The sequence below is a fragment of the Phaeodactylum tricornutum genome, chromosome 14 (genome assembly GCF_000150955.2).
Source record: "Phaeodactylum tricornutum CCAP 1055/1 chromosome 14, whole genome shotgun sequence".
NCBI lineage: Eukaryota > Bacillariophyta > Bacillariophyceae > Surirellales > Neidiaceae > Phaeodactylum > Phaeodactylum tricornutum.
The window spans coordinates 323,598-340,746 of record NC_011682.1 but is presented as its reverse complement, the minus strand read 5'-3'; the positions used below and the strand labels follow the sequence as shown (position 1 = coordinate 340,746).

At 46.4% G+C, this 17,149-nt stretch overlaps 8 protein-coding genes across 8 annotated transcripts; 5 read left to right on the top strand and 3 right to left on the bottom strand.

Annotated features, from left to right (window-relative positions):
* Positions 1–1,400: 1,400 nt before the first annotated feature.
* PHATRDRAFT_14191 (predicted protein) lies at positions 1,401–2,358 on the top strand (the record flags this gene model as incomplete). Its single annotated transcript, XM_002182015.1, has 3 exons — positions 1,401–1,505; positions 1,696–1,811; positions 1,902–2,358. Coding segments are annotated over 3 exons (678 nt in total), but the record flags the coding sequence as incomplete, so codon positions are not given.
* Positions 2,359–2,951: 593 nt separating this feature from the next.
* On the top strand, positions 2,952–4,253 carry PHATRDRAFT_37892 (predicted protein; the record flags this gene model as incomplete). Its single annotated transcript, XM_002182014.1, has 1 exon — positions 2,952–4,253. The coding sequence occupies one exon, from the start codon at positions 2,952–2,954 to the stop codon at positions 4,251–4,253; it is 1,302 nt and encodes a 433-aa protein (XP_002182050.1).
* A 650-nt stretch (positions 4,254–4,903) lies between these two features.
* On the top strand, positions 4,904–6,439 carry PHATRDRAFT_37891 (predicted protein; the record flags this gene model as incomplete). Its single annotated transcript, XM_002182013.1, has 1 exon — positions 4,904–6,439. One exon carries the CDS (start codon positions 4,904–4,906, stop codon positions 6,437–6,439), a length of 1,536 nt encoding a protein of 511 aa, XP_002182049.1.
* A 124-nt stretch (positions 6,440–6,563) lies between these two features.
* On the bottom strand, positions 6,564–7,463 carry PHATRDRAFT_3730 (predicted protein; the record flags this gene model as incomplete). The annotated part of the gene is made up of 1 exon (XM_002181850.1): positions 6,564–7,463. A coding segment is annotated over one exon (900 nt), but the record flags the coding sequence as incomplete, so codon positions are not given.
* Positions 7,464–7,877: 414 nt separating this feature from the next.
* On the bottom strand, positions 7,878–8,666 carry PHATRDRAFT_5235 (predicted protein; the record flags this gene model as incomplete). The annotated part of the gene is made up of 1 exon (XM_002181849.1): positions 7,878–8,666. A coding segment is annotated over one exon (789 nt), but the record flags the coding sequence as incomplete, so codon positions are not given.
* Positions 8,667–9,707: 1,041 nt separating this feature from the next.
* On the bottom strand, positions 9,708–10,363 carry PHATRDRAFT_37889 (predicted protein; the record flags this gene model as incomplete). The annotated part of the gene is made up of 2 exons (XM_002181848.1): positions 9,708–10,031; positions 10,112–10,363. The coding sequence occupies 2 exons, from the start codon at positions 10,361–10,363 to the stop codon at positions 9,708–9,710; spliced, it is 576 nt and encodes a 191-aa protein (XP_002181884.1).
* Positions 10,364–10,737: 374 nt separating this feature from the next.
* PHATRDRAFT_47628 (predicted protein) lies at positions 10,738–11,661 on the top strand (the record flags this gene model as incomplete). Its single annotated transcript, XM_002182012.1, has 1 exon — positions 10,738–11,661. The coding sequence occupies exon 1, from the start codon at positions 10,954–10,956 to the stop codon at positions 11,659–11,661; it is 708 nt and encodes a 235-aa protein (XP_002182048.1). The 5' UTR covers positions 10,738–10,953.
* A 2,872-nt stretch (positions 11,662–14,533) lies between these two features.
* Positions 14,534–16,071, top strand: PHATRDRAFT_47627 (predicted protein). Its single transcript, XM_002182011.1, has one exon. It carries the CDS (start codon positions 14,583–14,585, stop codon positions 15,990–15,992), a length of 1,410 nt encoding a protein of 469 aa, XP_002182047.1. The 5' UTR covers positions 14,534–14,582; the 3' UTR covers positions 15,993–16,071.
* Positions 16,072–17,149: the final 1,078 nt, after the last annotated feature.

Below are 17,149 nucleotides of genomic sequence, written 5' to 3'. Positions count from 1 at the left end.
AGACGCTTCATAGGGTAAAGTAGTCGAACGTACGGAAGGAAGAACCTGCTGGGTCTAGTGTGTTTTGTGTCTTTCCACGGAATTACAATACGCAAACCGACGGAATCCAGCGAATGCGGTGCACGTAGTGCAAAAGAGAGAGAGAGAGAGATAGCTATCGAACCGTCTGAATGCCTTGGCACGCAGTGAATTGGCGGGGGTAATGAACTGTAAGGGTTCCTTCCCCACGAGAAGCGAAAGGAGGAGATCCACCGTTTGGTAGAATTCTTCGATTGTAAGTAGCTAGGAGAATATATCTAAATAGTCAACAATACCAACAACCACGGCGTCTCGTTGCGTTTGGAATGCGTCTGTTCACGAGACGGTAACGATTGAGGGGGTTACTTTGGATCGTGAAGGGAGAATTCGGTAGGTTGATCCTCTTCGGAACGGAAGAAGCGGGCCACAACGATTCGCCGAAGGGGCAAGGCGGGGGCGGAGCAAGGCGGGGGGGGGGGGGTGGGGAGTGCGAGTCTGTCAATCCAGTGTCAGTGGACTGTGTCGCGTCGTCCAGTGCCGCGGGAATCGGACGCCCCCAGGGCCGCTGTCGTGTACGCACGTGTCCTCTTCCGTGCAGTCACCGTGTAGCTCCTGTGCGGTCATTATTTCCGGTTCCCTATGTCCACTACTTATAGACGAACAATGTCTTTGACTGTCACAGTCAATACTAGTGTGTGCGATGAATAGTTTCCATTACGGGACTAATTCATTGGTTGATTCCTGAATCAATCGTCAGGAATATCTGGGTTGACTGTGATCATTCCACACTGTCACAGTAGGTCAAGGGTCAGTCCAAGTATCCACACGGATGGACAAAAAATCTCGGTATTCCGCATCCAATCTCTCTCGGTGGTGGGTAGCGTTGCAATGTCGAGGATGAGTGGGATTCATTGGATGAGGAGTACTATAGCTCTGTGGATAGGCTTGGACTTTGCGGCGGAAGCTTGGTCGTCGCTGGGACAATCCCGGGCCCGTTTCTTGTCGTCGACCGCGGCGGCCTTCCTTTCCTCCGCTGCCGTTGGTGCGGTGGAACAGTGCCAAGCAGCCTCGTGGATACAGCAGGTCATGGACCAGACTGCCGCCGCTATCAACTCTGGTACCGACGATTCGTTTGTCAATTCCTTTACGAACAATCCACGCTACCTGGATCAAGAATTGCAAATGAAGTTTGGCGACGGACCCGGTAGGTCGTGCAGCGCCAACGGCGCCCGCCGTCGCGACGACAACCGTGACTTATTCTTACCATGCTTTGCGGTTCGTTTTCTTCTTCCATATATACGATTATCGATACAGACGGCAATCCTCGGACACGGGGTGTGTTGGTGCGGCGGATTACGGGAGACGCGACTCCGTTCGAATTTCCCGTCCGCGAAGTCTCGCTCGTCAAGGAATGGCCCGAAACACCCCCCTTTAGTCCGGAAGATTTCTTTCGAGCCGATTCCAATGATGATGGATGGTTTTATACGGTACGTTGTTGCTGTTGTGGACACTGCGTGTGTGTGTGCAGAGATGGAAACTGTCGGGAACGGTGGAGAAGGGGGGGGGGAGGAACCAAAGAATGACGGGACACGGCGAACGGTCTGACTGAATCGGCGCGTACGAGTCTCACCGTCATCCACGTTTTGCCTCGTTTACTTACGGTATACTCGTTCATAGGTACCTAAACTGGTGTACCATATTGACGAACCTGCAGTAGCATCCTTGACGCAGTATTACCGAAACAACATTCCCAAGGGTTCCAATATACTGGACATTTGCTCTTCTTGGGTTTCGTAAGTTTTTCGTCTGCGTGCGACCCCGGCCAACCGAGTATACACCATCTTCGACTAACGTAGTTCTCACATTTTGGTACGCATTCGTAGCCATTATCCGCTTGAATTTCCCGATACCATGAAGAATATTTGCGCCACGGGCATCAATCCACTGGAATTGCAGTTCAACGACCAGTTGACTGGTGGCTACAAAGCAGCGGATTTGAACAAAATCCCCAAACTCCCCTACGACGACAATTCTTTCGACGTGGTCACCTGCGTAGTTTCCATTGATTACTTGGTGGATCCCGTTACCGTATTAAAGGAAGTACACCGGGTGCTTCGACCGGGTGGCCAAGTCATTGTATCCCAATCCAACCGTTGCTTTCCGTCGAAAGCCATTGCAATGTGGCTGAAAATGAACGATCGCCAGCACTTGGAACTCATTAATGCGTATTTTCAATACGCCGGAGGCTTTCAGCCAAGACAAGCTTTTGATATCACAGCTACCATGCCCGACAATAGCTATCGAGATCCCATGTTTATCGTGAAAGCAATAAAAGCCTGAACTTCTTGGTGATTTTGGAATCAGGAAAGTGTTTCTTTCCGTTGGTGTGTGCGCATTTCTAGCACCTTAGTATGCTAACATGATAAATCAATGAAAGGAAATGCAAAGATGCAAATTCCCTGTCATGGAAATAAATGTCAGTTGGTGCTTGTGCAAATTTCACTTCATAGCTATCTCGTTCGTTTCCAGGGTTAGCTCATCGTCTGGTTCGATTCTCAAATGACGTAAGCAAAGCCAATATTACCCTAACTGCAAATAGCCAACTACTTTGTCCAAGAATGGTGTCAGAAGTCATAATCCTATTGTTTTGGTGAGTAACGACAGAGACATAAATAGTAAAGCAAAATTAGTCATTAGGCCCTATCCTGCGTCGTACCGAATCCTGTATGATGGCAAGATCACGCATGCCTTCCGCCATGAACAAATCACGGCAATATAATCTCGATGTGTACCAAGCCAACCTTGGGAAAGCCGAAGAGGTTTTGTCCAATGGTGATCATTTCGTTTTTCCTAATTGCACGAAATACGAAGTCGGCCTCTTCCTTGACCAAGCAGAAAGTTCCAGCGACTAAGATCGATTACAAGGTAGCGACATGCAGCTTATGCCGGCCAAAGTTGAGAATGATTTCCGCCTTAGTCCAAAAGTACACAAACACTTTCGGCCTACGATGCCAATGTCGCCACTGAGCAAGACCTCCCCACCTCGTCTGGGTTACAAATTAGGCACTCGCTTGTACAGAGCTCCGCAGGCCGCGATTCGGAACCATTCTGTGGTTAGTTCCAGGGATGACGTGATGAAGGGCGCACGTCGGAGACGGCCCAGTCGTGGCATTAGCCATGGCAGCCAACGTCAGCAGCAGCAAGAAGGCATGGGATTTGCGTTAGAGCGACAATCGTCGGATAGGTCGTTGGGGTTGGAAGAAATACTAGAACCGCCCTTGTGGCATGAGCAAAAGGATCCATATCGAAGACTCAACGGAAGTGGAAGAGAGCTAGGTGGTAGTGTGCCAGAAATAAATTGGAAACGGACACCACCGGGTCGCAAGCTTAGAGCCTTGCACATACTTCAAGGCAATGAAGATTATTCAGAGTATTTGGAGGATGAGTCTTTCCGAACTTACAACTCCTTTGAATGCCGGAGTTCAAAGGAAAAGGTTGCCAGTCCCGTAAAATCACTATGGACTATTACAAATTTATCCCAGCTCCTCCTTATTGTTATGCTGGGTGGCTTTATTTTTGACTCGCGCCGCAAAGGAAAAACTCACAAGGCTCAGCTGCAGCAGTATGACGAAGAACGAAGCCATTTGCTTGATCAGATGATGTGGATTGACAAGGCTGCCAAAAAAGTCCATCAACGGTACCCCGTTCAATCTCCAATAGATTTGGATCAAGAGACTAAAGAGCAGCTCAAGCAGGAAGTTAGGGATGCACAAGATTCTTTGCAAAAGCTTCAGCTACGGGTCCAGCTGAATGATAGACAGTTTTTACACGAAAAATTTGGAGACAAGCCGTTGCAAGTGGGCTTGAGCTTGGATGCGACGGGGACGGAACGTATCTCCATTGCGTTGTCTGATGACACTCCCCACGCTGTCTCAATATTTGTACAGCAGGCTGACAAGAATTTGTGGAGTGACCTTCGTTTCGAACGACTTCTTTCAGGATCTATAGATGTATTCTCTACCCAAGCAACCACAACTCCATTGCTAGAATTTCTCGAGCGCTCGCGTGGTTGTCATGAACGCGGCGCTGTTGCCTTGAGACAAGAGGAAGACCGCGACATCATGTTTTTGGTTCTTCGGATAAATCTCGAAGATCAGTCTCCGCTCTCGAACACGGACGTGTGTATTGGACGCGTAGTTAAAGGCCTAGATTTGCTGACAAGTCGCGTTTCCTGAGCGCAGATGTCTGTGGATGATTTTTTCGTGCGACGCACTTTCTCCTAGAATGATAGGAAACGGTTATAGGAGTTTCTATTCTCTCAAGCTAAAGCTCATCCTAAGCATATCTTTGTGATTGCCAACAAACTTCTCGATTTTGGATTTGTTGGCATGGCGAAATATAAATAGAGGTTATGCATTGGAACAGCACCCGAGGGGTAGCCAAGCAGACGCCGAGGAAACCATATTTGGACTAGTTGATCACTATCAACTCAGCTGTTAACAGAAAAACACTTCCTTCATACCCTCTGAACTCTCTTATGATAGTCCTTCCAAAGCACAGACACTATTTATAAATTGATCCTCTCATGACATTTTGCTTTTTGACAAAGCGCCATAGCACCTGTATTAGCCCCACACGACATAAAAGTCATCTAAAAATTTCAATGACCTGCTAATGTGATGATCGAGCTTCCATGATGACCGCCACTTGTAGAAAGAAAACCTAATGGGAAATCTCTATACGACGATCAAAAAGAAGTTTGTTGTTGTCGTCGTTGACCTCAATGTCAGCAAGCGTAGTCCAATTGTATTGACAAGCGGTTATCCGCAGCTCAACGAATTCTGATTCATTCCATACTCGAAAGAGAAGTAAGGTCAAACTGACTATGCCTCGCCTGGGGGGCGGATCGTCTGGCCAGACACCCCTGCTGGATGGAGACGACTCAGGAGGACCCCTTCCCTTGACCCAAACTTTGTCGTCGCTGCGTTTAGAGCCCACACAAAATCTTTCAATAGTTCCGGAGAAGACAAGGTCAGAAAGGAAAACGCCAATCAAATTCACATCTTTTCAAATGCCTCGCATATCTTCCAGTTCCAGTGACCATGCTCCTATGCTACCAGACCGGTCACCGGAAGCCATGCAGAGTGTGTCCCTACAGAAGCTATCACAACGATCTGTGAATACTTTTCGGGCTGCTGAGCATGGAAAAGTGGATATTTTGCCAATTTCGATAGCATCTTCTACTTTCAATAGAAAACGAGCCGTTTCCTCGAATAACATGTCATCAGGCTGGTACGGGCAGAGTTCTATGCCACAGTCCGAAAGGCCAATGCCTCGTACGCAATCACTAAGATCACGAAGATCGAGTAGCAAACCTACCTGCTATGATGATGAACAAAACGACGGTCCGGATAAATCGGTAACTCCTTACACTCGTCACGTCAGACATGGATGGGAGGACGCCGACTTCGGAAGTCCATACAAACTATCACACAAATCGTTGCGACGAAGCTTCACTCTCAACAAGGCTTTTCTAACGCTGCAACTCGGTCATTTCTTACAACTCGCGGTGGTTATAGTTGTGTCCTTTTTAGTTTTCGACTCTTATCATAGAGCCATTACGACGACCGACCAGCTAAGTAAATTCAAGAACGACGAATCCATGTTGCTATTACATCTTCATCGTGTGGAGCAGCAAGCCTTGAATCTTCACGAAGAATTTGACAGACTTAGCAAAAAAGATTTCGTCGAATCTCACAGCATTCAGAACGAGGATGGTAGGATTGAGCGGAAAAACGCGGTCGTGGTTGACTCAGAACTGATTCGAAAGCAGACACAACAGCTCAGGCAAATGGAAGAGGAGCTGAGCCACGAAGTACGAGCGCTTCAAGAAAGTATTCAAATCGCCGCTCGCAGCTGCATTGTTAGAACTTTTGGAGAGGGTCCAGTCCAGGTAATCCTGGATCTTAACTTCGGTGAAAGGAATATACAGGGTGGCACAAAACTCACCATTCTGCTGTGGTATGATACCCCTCATGCAGCCTGGACGCTACTTGAACAAATTCGAAAGGGGATTTGGGACGGTGCTAGCTTCAGACTTGACAAGGGGAGATCAATTGCAGCGGCTCCGGAAAATCCTGACAGGGAATCAAAGCTCGAGTTTATCGAACATTCTCAGAAAAATCACGACCCATGGACGATTGGGTTGAGCGATTTTGGCGATGACGGAATCGGCCTATTTGTCAATCTGAAGGACAATTCGGCTTTCCACAAACAGGATGTCTGTGTTGGGAAAATCATCGACGGTTTCGATGCACTGCAACAGCTAGTTGATCTTTCAAGGAGTCGAACAAACAAAATATCGATAGCCGCGGCGACTGCCTCTCATCTCACTAGAGAACATACTTCTGGGCTCGTATAGCACAAATAGAGAATTTGCTTGCTCCCTTCCAATAAATTGTTCGTTGAAAACATTAAAATCCTTTAAATAAGGCTTGCTCTTCGCTTGTCAGACGTCTACTATACGAGTTCGCATTTCCGGGAGTGAAAGAGTCAAAGTTAGAGGAATCTGTGGCCCCGCTGAGGTGCGGTTTCCAAGGCGCCTCGAGGGTTTTTTTCAACAAGGCGCGAAACTTTATCTTTGACATTTCGAACCATGCATGTTTTTTAATATCAAAGTAGCCTTTGGACAGATTTCCCAAGCGTTTTTCAGGTTTTCGGATCAAAAGGTCCTGAATCAGAACTCTCGCATGACCTTCCACCGTTTCTGGAATCGTATACTTCTGCATGACAATGCGCTTGAACATGTCGATTTGGCTGGAATGTTTGAGATAGAAAGGAGAGTGTCCTACGAGAAGCTCATATACAAGGACACCGTACGACCAGTAATCGACTGATTTATCGTGCCCTTTCGACAAAATAATTTCGGGTGCAAGATATTCAGGAGTGCCAACCAGTGTGTAAGTCTTGTCGACTACCACTTTAGCAAAGCCAAGATCGATGATTTTGCAATAGCCCTCAGTATCAATCAAGATATTCTCCAACTTCAAATCTCGGTAAGCGATTTGCCTTTGGTGCAGGTGCCCAATAGCCTCGATAGTACAGGCAGAGTAGAATGCTGCGTGGTCGTTCACCAATCCCAAATGTTTTTGTTTCTGTTTTTGGAGAACATTGAAAAGCTCGCCTCCTGGCACAAGCGGAAGAAGAAGATAAACATTCTCTTCATCTTGAAAAGATGCAACCAAGTTGAGAATGAAAGGGTGTTGTAGCAAACACAGAAATTCCTTCTCGTTTATAACACTCTGCTCTTGCTTGGATTCAAGCAGCGTTCGCTTACTTATTGATTTTAAGGCGAAGGACTTTCCCGCTTTCTTGGTGTCACTAACCAACCAAACTTCACCAAAAGCGCCTTTCCCAAGTACCCTATGCTTGTCCAAATCCGACAACAAAATATTCCTGTCCTGCAAAGTTTTCGACAACGCCTTACCTTGACCTAGGCGGTTTATATCGCCAATCACACTTTCGATATCTTCTCTTTTCAGTACCCATGTGGTCAAGTTCTCCTCACAAACAGCGCTGTGCGAGCTGATGTGTGCAGGATCTCCTCGGACAGATTTGTCGCCAAAGTAGTCGCCTGATTCCAAATTAAACGTCTCGTGCTTCTGGCTCAGAACAAGTAATCGCCCGTGGCGGATGATCCACAAGTTCATGGGGTAAGGCTTGCCTGGTTCAACTAGTTTTTCACCTGTCTTGTAGCAAGCCTCTTGAATCATATTGACAAGCTGATTAATTTCTGGGTCGGTTATTGCACTCTCAGCAAAGATGGGAATACTCTTGATAAATTTTCGTTTCATTTCAAGTTCCAGAAAATTCTTAAGGGGACCGACAGTCGCCTCAAATGTCTCTCGGTCCATTGCGAGGGTGGTCACCTTGCTCATTGCCGTCACATTCGCAGCCCGGTGTTCGCCAGTAAGTAGGGCCCTTTCTCCAAACCAGCCACCTGGTCCCACGATTTGATCTTCGAATTGGCTATCACCCAATCCTATGTCATGGATTTTCACGTTTCCGGACTCTATGATGTAAAAAACATTTCCTTCGTCCCCTTTTTGAACAATTCTTGCCCCTTCTTCCCAGTGGACAGGAGTCATAGCATTGGTAAACTTCGTGATGGCATGGTCTTCAAGATTTTTGAAAATGTCAATTTTCCGGACGAGATCCTTCATCTCCTGCTCATGATCGTGTGTTTGGCGAGCTACTAAATGGCGAAAGGTATTCTGGTCTACTTTCCAGAGAACAACTTGAGTGTCGGGGCCTGCCACACATGATACAGCTCGAGGACAGTCGTATAATAATGCCAATTCCCCAAAAGAACTGCCGCTATATGCCTTTCCGACGACTTGTTTGCCCGAATCTTTCGTTTCGTCCATGTACAAGACCATTCCACTTTCAATGATGTAGAAATAGTCACCAATAGCACCCTGCGTGATTATGGGAGTTCCCGGTCCAACAACTTCTTTCTGCATCGCGTCGACAAATTGGTCGCACTCTTCAGTGGACAAGTCCATGAAGATGAAATTTTGCATCAGAACGTCATGAATAAACAAGCTTTCCTTCTCACTCTTAGGAAAACGTGGAAAAATGAACGACTGAGCTTCTAACAAGGTAATTGGCGACGCATAAATTACATTGCGACTTTTGGGTCGGGCTTTGTTGAACCGGGAAATTTGTTCCTCGACCACACGGATCTTTTTTTTGTTGCGAAGGTTCTGTTTAGATCTATCATTCGCATCAGTCCAGCCAAACTCTTCTGGATCCTTCAGAGCCGCCAAAAAAAAGTAAGGAAGCTTTCATGGTAAGCATTTTGGAAAAGGAATATAGAGTAAGCCGATTGTTTTGGGCGAGAAGTGCTTACCACAATCCCACCAAATTTTTCCTCTTCTTCTCCTCCGCAACAAATCTGAAGCCAAGAAGCCATTACACGCAGAGAGAGTTGTCGCTTTTTGCGAGAATGAAATTACGAAATGGCGTGCAAGTGATTTTTTTAAATTTTGCAGGATGGAGAAGACCTCCGAAAGAGGAGAAATTGCATGTGAGCCCGGTCTACGTGTATTTTCAGTTTTGTTGGTAGCAGACCACGTCACCTTCGCACAGGTACCGGTACTGAGTTAAATTTCCGCATTTACATTACGTTGATATTTCATCTACCTTACCTGATAATGCAACGTACGCCGTCTTGCTTTACAAAATCAAATGCGTTGGCATTCGCGGATGGAGCCTTGCCAGAATTGTCCATTTTACATTCTATGAGATCGTATAGCTCATCCTCATAAGGCCGGAAGAAACGGAGACTAGAAATGGTAGCCAAGCCAGGACAAAATCTGATGAATCTAGCTTACTGTTAATGTTACAAGTGCACTTCGAATCTGCATTCAATCTACCTCCACAACTAAACTCGGCATTCCACGAATTGAAACAATTCGCTGTTAAAAAAATTGGTTTCGATAGCTTTTGCCAGGCCATGGCAAAACAACTGGGCGCAAAAAAAAGTTCCACGGTGCAGGATGGACGCATCAAAAGAACGGCTGACGACTAGGGGGTCTCGATTCAAAAAAGAAAGCTCCCCAGGTTCGCCAAGCTCAAAGAGTCCTTTTCTGTCCTATGTGATCCCTTCATAGGCGATGAGCGTTATTTCAGCTGGCTCCTTTCCCTCCAAACAAACCTGCTACCCAGCTCTTAGTTGTTTGAACACTGCGTGACACTTGAGGGGCAATCTCCTCGTCTGTTTCGGAATTCCACCGTTTCGAGTCTGGTTTTTGGAATGGCGGTCGCTTTTTCGCAAAAAATAAAGGAGGGCGACCACAGTTGGGCTTACATTGCGAAGTATGGGAGGCCCCGCAATACTCACAAAAAGTGGGAACGACGTAGGTACCAGCGGGCATCATCTCAACACCCGTCCCGTTATGAGTATTGTGTTTACGAAGAAATGACCAGAAATCAAGCGGTTGCCGGCAGTGCTTCAACGCATAGAGCAACAAGATATTATTCCTGTGAGTCGTCAACATAGTGATCAGCAAGTTAGAATTGCTGCACGTACCGAAAAAAGGTCGAGCTTGTCCTCAAAGCTTGTGTGGCACATGGAAACGCCTCGGCACGGTGCGTCAACAGTTGTAAAAAGTCGATTGATGAAATCAGCTTCGTCATCCTTTAAGCTTTGATCGTCTTCGTCGCCATCATTGTAGCGAAATGCTTGAGATCCCTCATCCCGGAAGGAAGCGCTCGATCCTACTAGAGACCGCCGTCCTGCGCTAGGAATTTCTTGCGTATGATCTTTCGCCACTGGATCCATGCAATTCACAGCTGCTTAGATATGGCCGACAGCAAAGGTATCTGACAGTGAGGGTAACAGCGATTTCAACGGTTTCTCGGGGGTCACTTTCGAAAGACGGAAACTGAGAATCGCGATAGCGGGTGAGAAGGATTTGGTAAGCATTTTCTGTTGTTGACCAACGTAACAACAGTAACTCACAATCACACTATCAGAAACCTGTCAAGACGTCAGTTTCATATGGTTGGCTGAATAAATGGAATAATTGTATAGTCCGCTGACAGTCTTATTTAGTGTGCTTCGTCAAGCAAGCCCCGACGACTGGAATGCATGAAACCGCCCATCACAACACTTATAACTTTATAAAAAGTGCTGACTACAATGTAAATGTGGCCACAAAAGGTAATCACTCGAGTTCACTCTGAGGGAATATAGGAAAGACAAATTCGCTCCCATTACATCTAGAGATATTGAAAAAATATCGACCATATTGACGTCAGCTACTCACAGTCAATTGCGAGTTCAACGCCATTGTTTGCAGTGAGCAACTCATACATTTTTTTGGAACCTTGCCTACCTGGGAAATTTTGATCTGAGCTGGGTGCGTCCTAATGAATCTAAATCTATTGGCGGTGGTTTTACTTTCAGCTTCGTCAGACTTGCCGACATTCGTCATCTCATTCACGCCTTACGTAGCGTCGCGATGGTGCAACAAAAAGACCGTGCAACTTGAAGATCGTAGCCCCGGTAATTCATCATTTCGATCTGTAAGCGTCAAACGCTTCTCCCGCCGCGAGGACGACGACGAAACTCCACTCGCCTTGAAGGTTATTGATCGTTCATGGAATTTTGTCTCCTTTGAAACGCCGCTGCTTGGTATCGAGCTGGGATATTTTCTCATATTGGGAGGTATTGCTTGCGTTTCTTCAATTGTTCAAACTATCTTGACTATCTTGTTATTTGGCTTGTTTTACTTCGCTGTGCGAGAATTGGCAAATGAAGGCGATGACATTTTCGATACTTTTGAGCATGCCAAAAATGATTCCAAATTGATGGCTCGCGATGAGCTCGAATCAAATGAACGGCTGTTAACTTCCTTTTCGCTTTTTGGGGCCGCTGTTTTGGGGAGCATTATTGCACCAAGGGAGGGTGACGAGGTGACTTCATCGCTCTTTTTTGTTTTCGTGTTGTTAGCTCTTCCAGTCACAGTATTGGTATCGGGTGTCATCGATCTCAAAAAAGATTCGCCTTCCATCGACCAGCAACTGATGGCTATGTGGGACCAAAAATTCGCCAACCGGAACCACCGTGAGAAATAGGCACCATAAACTTGTCTCTTTTCTTGCTAAACCAAGTTAGCTGACTTCGGCCGTAGATACAATACGAGACTTTGAAAAAGGTAGCTCAACCCTACCATATATCTGGATGAAACTCACTGAAAAGAGCAACAAATATTGCTCAGACACGTAGAAGGGTTAGCGCTTCCTTGATGTAAATTGTGTTTTTACAGTTAAGGAAGCTGACAATATAAAATGGATCCTATCTGCTCGACAATAAAACGTACCGGCACTACCTTAAGATGGCATACACACGAGAGCTCATTGCTTGATCCGAAGGCAACACAAGACTCTCAAGGAGCGGATGCCTTCTCATCACCTTCAAGAGCTGGACGATATTGAGGTACCCGACTGCGAGCGATGAACTGGAAAGATGCGTCCCCTCATAGATTGGCGATTCGCAGGTCCTCTAGTTTGTCGTTCGGAATAAAAGGGTGCCCCGCGGTGCCATTTTATTTACATTACAGCTAACAGTAAAGCATTTTTTTCATGATATCCCTAATATATCTTTTGTGCCGTCAAGTTTTGATACTTACAGTTGGCGAAATGAAGCAAGGTGAGAGTGAAAAGATATTCTTTTGTTTTGCATGAGACAGAACTAAGTAGGCCTGATAAGAGATCAAGCGACAGTTAGCAATGTAAGAAGCTTTTCACTCTCTTACCGACCACGTCTCTCGTGTCAAACGAAATATATAAATGTCCTGTAAAAGCTTCACAAGAAAATTGCTTGTGAGCACATGGATGCATCGTAAGCGATCTCGCTTAAGTATGGCTTACATCTTCGAGCAATAGCATTGAGCACATGATAACATTCTTGCCACGATCACGATGGACCTTGCGCATTCCAAGTCATGAAAGCCGCGGCTGAAACTTCTGCCAGCATAATTTGTAGATTTTGCTTGCCAAGTGCACCAATGAAGAAAAATGGCACTTTACGGTCAATGCAGCTATTGGGTGAGTTTTCTTTCGATGCTTTAGAACTTGCTCTGTAAATATATGGTGCTCCTTCTCTGATGCTTACAGCTTGTTTTCTTAGAACGCCCGGTATGCGTCCACACCACATGAGTGAGTATTGCGATCAATAGATCCAGGGGTCCGACTCTAGACTGAACTAGATACTTCTCACGTTTCGTATTTCCTGCTCAAATTCAGGTCGTATGAATGGTACCAAGGCTACAGAAGTCTCCGCCGTCTTTTGAACCCCATTCACTTTGCGACCCAGAGCCATGTCGCTGCGATCAAAACTCAGGTCCAGTCATTTGTTCCTTCAGCCGCTGATTTTCAGTCTTTTCCGACACGTGATCAATGCCGGGTGCTTGTGCTGGGATGTGGAAATTCGACATTTAGTGAGGATATGCTCCTGGATGGGTGGATGGGTGGCATTGTAAATGTCGACTTCTCTGAAACTGTCGTTTCGCAAATGGAAAAGAAATATAGCAAGGAGTTCTATACAGGGGCAGCGATGAAAGGGAGACGTCCACTAACTGAAATGGAGTTTATTTGTGCCGACATTACCAAAGAGCTACCTTTTGAAGCTAATTCGTTTGATTTGATTGTTTGTAAAGGCTCTTTTGATGCTGTCCTGTGTAGTGCTGGCTCGGTATCAAACGCGCGAAAATTGGTCGAAGAGTGCGTTCGGCTTCTTGTTCCGGGCCGTGGTATCTTCTTTCTTGTTACTTACGCAAACCCGGACAATCGGATCGTTTTTCTGGAACACGAACACAATATAAACTTCTATTGGGAAGGCGTGACAGTCCATACTGTAGAACGACCTGTTTCCCAGCCTTTGCAAAAGTCCCAGTAAGTAGATTTTTTGGGGATTTGCAACCCTTTTTGCCTCTCATAAGGACCAACTTTGCGCAGAAGTGATTTCGTGTACATTTGTCGAAAACGCGCTTGCGTCAAGTGGAAGGATTCAAGTAAGGAAAACGAGAGCAATTCGAAGATGGTTAACGGTTTAACCAAATTGATCGTGAGCGAGAAGAAATTCGAAAGTTGCAAATGACGTGAGCTTGGTTGTGAATACGCAGCACATGAGAGATAGAGGCATATTGCCGGAATAAATGCTTGGAAAGAACTATACACACATTGACGTTTCTCTCGCGCGAAGGTAGTTCGAACAGAATTCACAGCTTTTGGACGCATTTGAACATATAATAAATCCGTTTATATGGTCTCTGGTATATAGGTGGTAGTCTGTGTTCAGGGTTGCGAGCAACGAATAGTTCACAGTCAACGATTTACATTAGTTCTCATTAAAAAATTCATAGAGAATAGGAATCAATGTACCTTATTCACTCACGGGGGGCGATACTAGCTATCTGAAGTATAGGCCAAGGCAGTTAACTGTAAGTAGCCCTGACTAAAAGTTGCGATCAAATGTTGGTCGGTTGGTTTACAGTGAGTTGGAGGAATGTCCCGTATATCGGAGCTAACTTTAAGTGTAAAACATCTTTAGACATTTCTGGACATGGGACAGACACGATAAATCGACTTTTCTCACGACGGTTCACACCACACAAAACCACCGACCACCGTTTGGATCCCAGCGCACTTGGGTGTCGTTTGTAGGCGTTTTTTTTTGCTGTCGTACGCTACGGTGGCAAACAAGCGGTTGCATTCAACCGTAGCTCACTGATATTATTGACTGTGAGGCTTCTTGTGGTTTGCGCTCTGTCTCATCGCCGGTGATTTCGCTGTGATTTGATATTTTCCCTCCGATGCCCTGATAGTTGAAATTGGGAAGGATTCACCATTAAGAGCGCCGGCCAGACGAGAAAGATTGGTCGCGTTGTCGGCAACAGGAAGCTGGAAGTACGGGACCATCAATAAAATCAGCAAAGGCCATTTTTTTGGTTAGCTGCTGGCCCGAGAGTGTGTACACGTCCTCTCTTGCTAGAAGTATGGGCCAGAGCAGTGGTGGAAAGCCCAATGGAGCGGTACGTTCTGTGGGTGGGCCGAGCCCGACGAGAGGCGCTCCAGCCGTATCTGACAACCTGCCTCCGAAAGAATTGGAAGAGTTGGTCGAGCAAGTTTTTCAAAAAGGTACCGATGGTCAAAACGACGCATCGGCTCAGGAATGGTATGCAAGCTTACAACCAGGAGAGCGTATCACTTTGGATCAAGGTGTAGAGGCGATTCTCCGGGCGGGATTAGCACTGGCCGCAAAACGATCATTCAACACAGTGCTCCGTCAAAGGATGGAAAATCAACGGCAGGCGTCGGCACGAATACGACCCCAGCAGCACTTGTGCGCAAATGGGCATAGCGATTCGAGATTGAACACGATTAAGCTGTCACCAGAGCGACGGAGACGTCTGAGTCAGGACGAGGGCCCTCATCGTTCAAAGAGTGCTACTGAGCAACGCGGACACTATGTGCATGGACAACCTGACTATCGCGGAAGCAATTACGACTCCCACTATAGAGGAATGCAAACTAGGCAATATAGCGGTGGATATGAGGATTCCTATTACACCGGAGCGTACAAGGACGAGAGATCCAGTCGCTACGATGATCATCGCGAGAGGAGCCGCAGCAATCGAGACGACATGAGCCATTCGAAATCGTATCGGCGTCGGTCCCGCTCTCATTCATCCCGAAGGGATCGCGATCGTAGGATGAACGACGATCATCTGAGAAACCCCCGGCCAGATCTTGGTTACAACAGGAGTCCTAGTCGAACAGCGCAGAGAACGCATCGTGCGCGAAGACGGTCGGCGAGCAGAGAAGAGTCGAGATCGAGCCTGACACTTGACGTCGGACGAGACCGCAGCCGGTCCCACGGCCGCGGATCTCGACGATCGAATGGTGGCGAGGGAACCTACGAAGCTGACAGATATCAGCGGAAGGCGCAGCTAGACGTTGCTGCGGCTGAAGAGACGAGCCAAGCCGGTGCGTCTCTTTCTCGCCAAACGTCTCGCAAAGCAAGTCGCACGTCTGACCGGAAACGACATTACCGATCGAGGAGAAGCCATAGTCGCAGCAACAGCGAGGAAGACGAGCGACACCATCGCCGACGCAGAAATCACCGACATCAAAGTTCGAGCACCAGCGCATCTCGAGGTTCTTCATTGTCGTCGCACCGCCGGAGTAGAAGGCATTCTCCCGATCGCCATAAATCGCGAAAGCGGCATCACAGATCTCCCAGTCCCAACGATCGCGATAGTCAGTCGGACAGGCGTCGGCGGTCAAGCCGCCATTCGTCTCGAAAGAAGCACCGTCGTGAAAAAGAAAAAAAGCGCGAAGGAGAGAAAAGGCAATTCTCTATTGGAGCTAAGGAGGGGCAAATGCCACCTCCTGCATCGCCATAAGTTCTAGGCAATAACAAAAGTGTAGGGCATCGCTAGCAAGCGAAACTTGTCGGTCAATCAGACAATTTCACCTCTAATATTGTCAGCAGACTATAGTCACTTCTGAATTGCTGTCTTGTCAAATTGCAATTTTTGGTCACAATCGATGATCAACAGTAACTGTACGAAATCTACTGTCAAGCTTCTCTCTAGTCAAATCCGGTTTCACGTACGTGTGCCTGTCACGGGACTCGATAGGAAAGTCTTCAAGACCTGTGACGACGGCAAACTTATTTGGTAGATAGGGCAGCAAAATACGCATAGAGTGGGGCACCAATTTTCTGCCCCACGAGGCTGGGGCGGTATGGGGCAGATTTGGGGCAGATTTGGGGCAGATCGTTTTTCTCTAGAGGAAATTCGCTAAATGGGTGCTCAGACCATGTCAAATCCGCTAAAAGGGTGGTAACCTAATTAACACTTATTACTTAACAATAATTCGTCCGTTAATTGCTATATCGATTATACACGTATAATACAATTTGAAGATTCGTAAAAGTGCTGGAATCCAAGAAGTCACTTCCTATCACAAAATGCTGCCGATGAAAGGATTTTATTATAGCAACTCAATTCTCTGACAGTCACGCAGCTGAGACAATGTAGGGGTGCCGTCCAAGCTGACACCAGTTGAATGTTTCTGGTACAGCAGCAATTTACTTTGAGATCAGAACTATATTGAAATCAGCCACTTTTCAAGTTTCTAAGAATACAATTGTTCAGCTTTGCCAGCTAGACTGTGAATTTGACAGTGAACAACAAAGTCAGCCTGATTTGATGCTTATGAGTTGTCGTCTCAATTTCTCAGGGATATATTTTTACTCATGGTATGATTTTCCTCTCAAACTTGCTTTTAAGAAATGAGATTTATTTAGAAAAATTGGTACTGCAGCCGTTAAGCACCCATTTAGTGGATTGGCAGGGTCTGATCACCCATTTAGCAATTTTTCTCTTTTGAGCAATATCTGCTTTTCTTCAAGAACACAGTCGTTTCGGATAGATTTTCTAGTTTTTGTTTGTGCTTGCGAATTACCGGCGGAGATTCACAAAATGCTCTTACTTTTCACTAGCAAGCACACAGCAGCACGGAAAACATGTATCAAGCGTGTGTTTCGTAACACTCG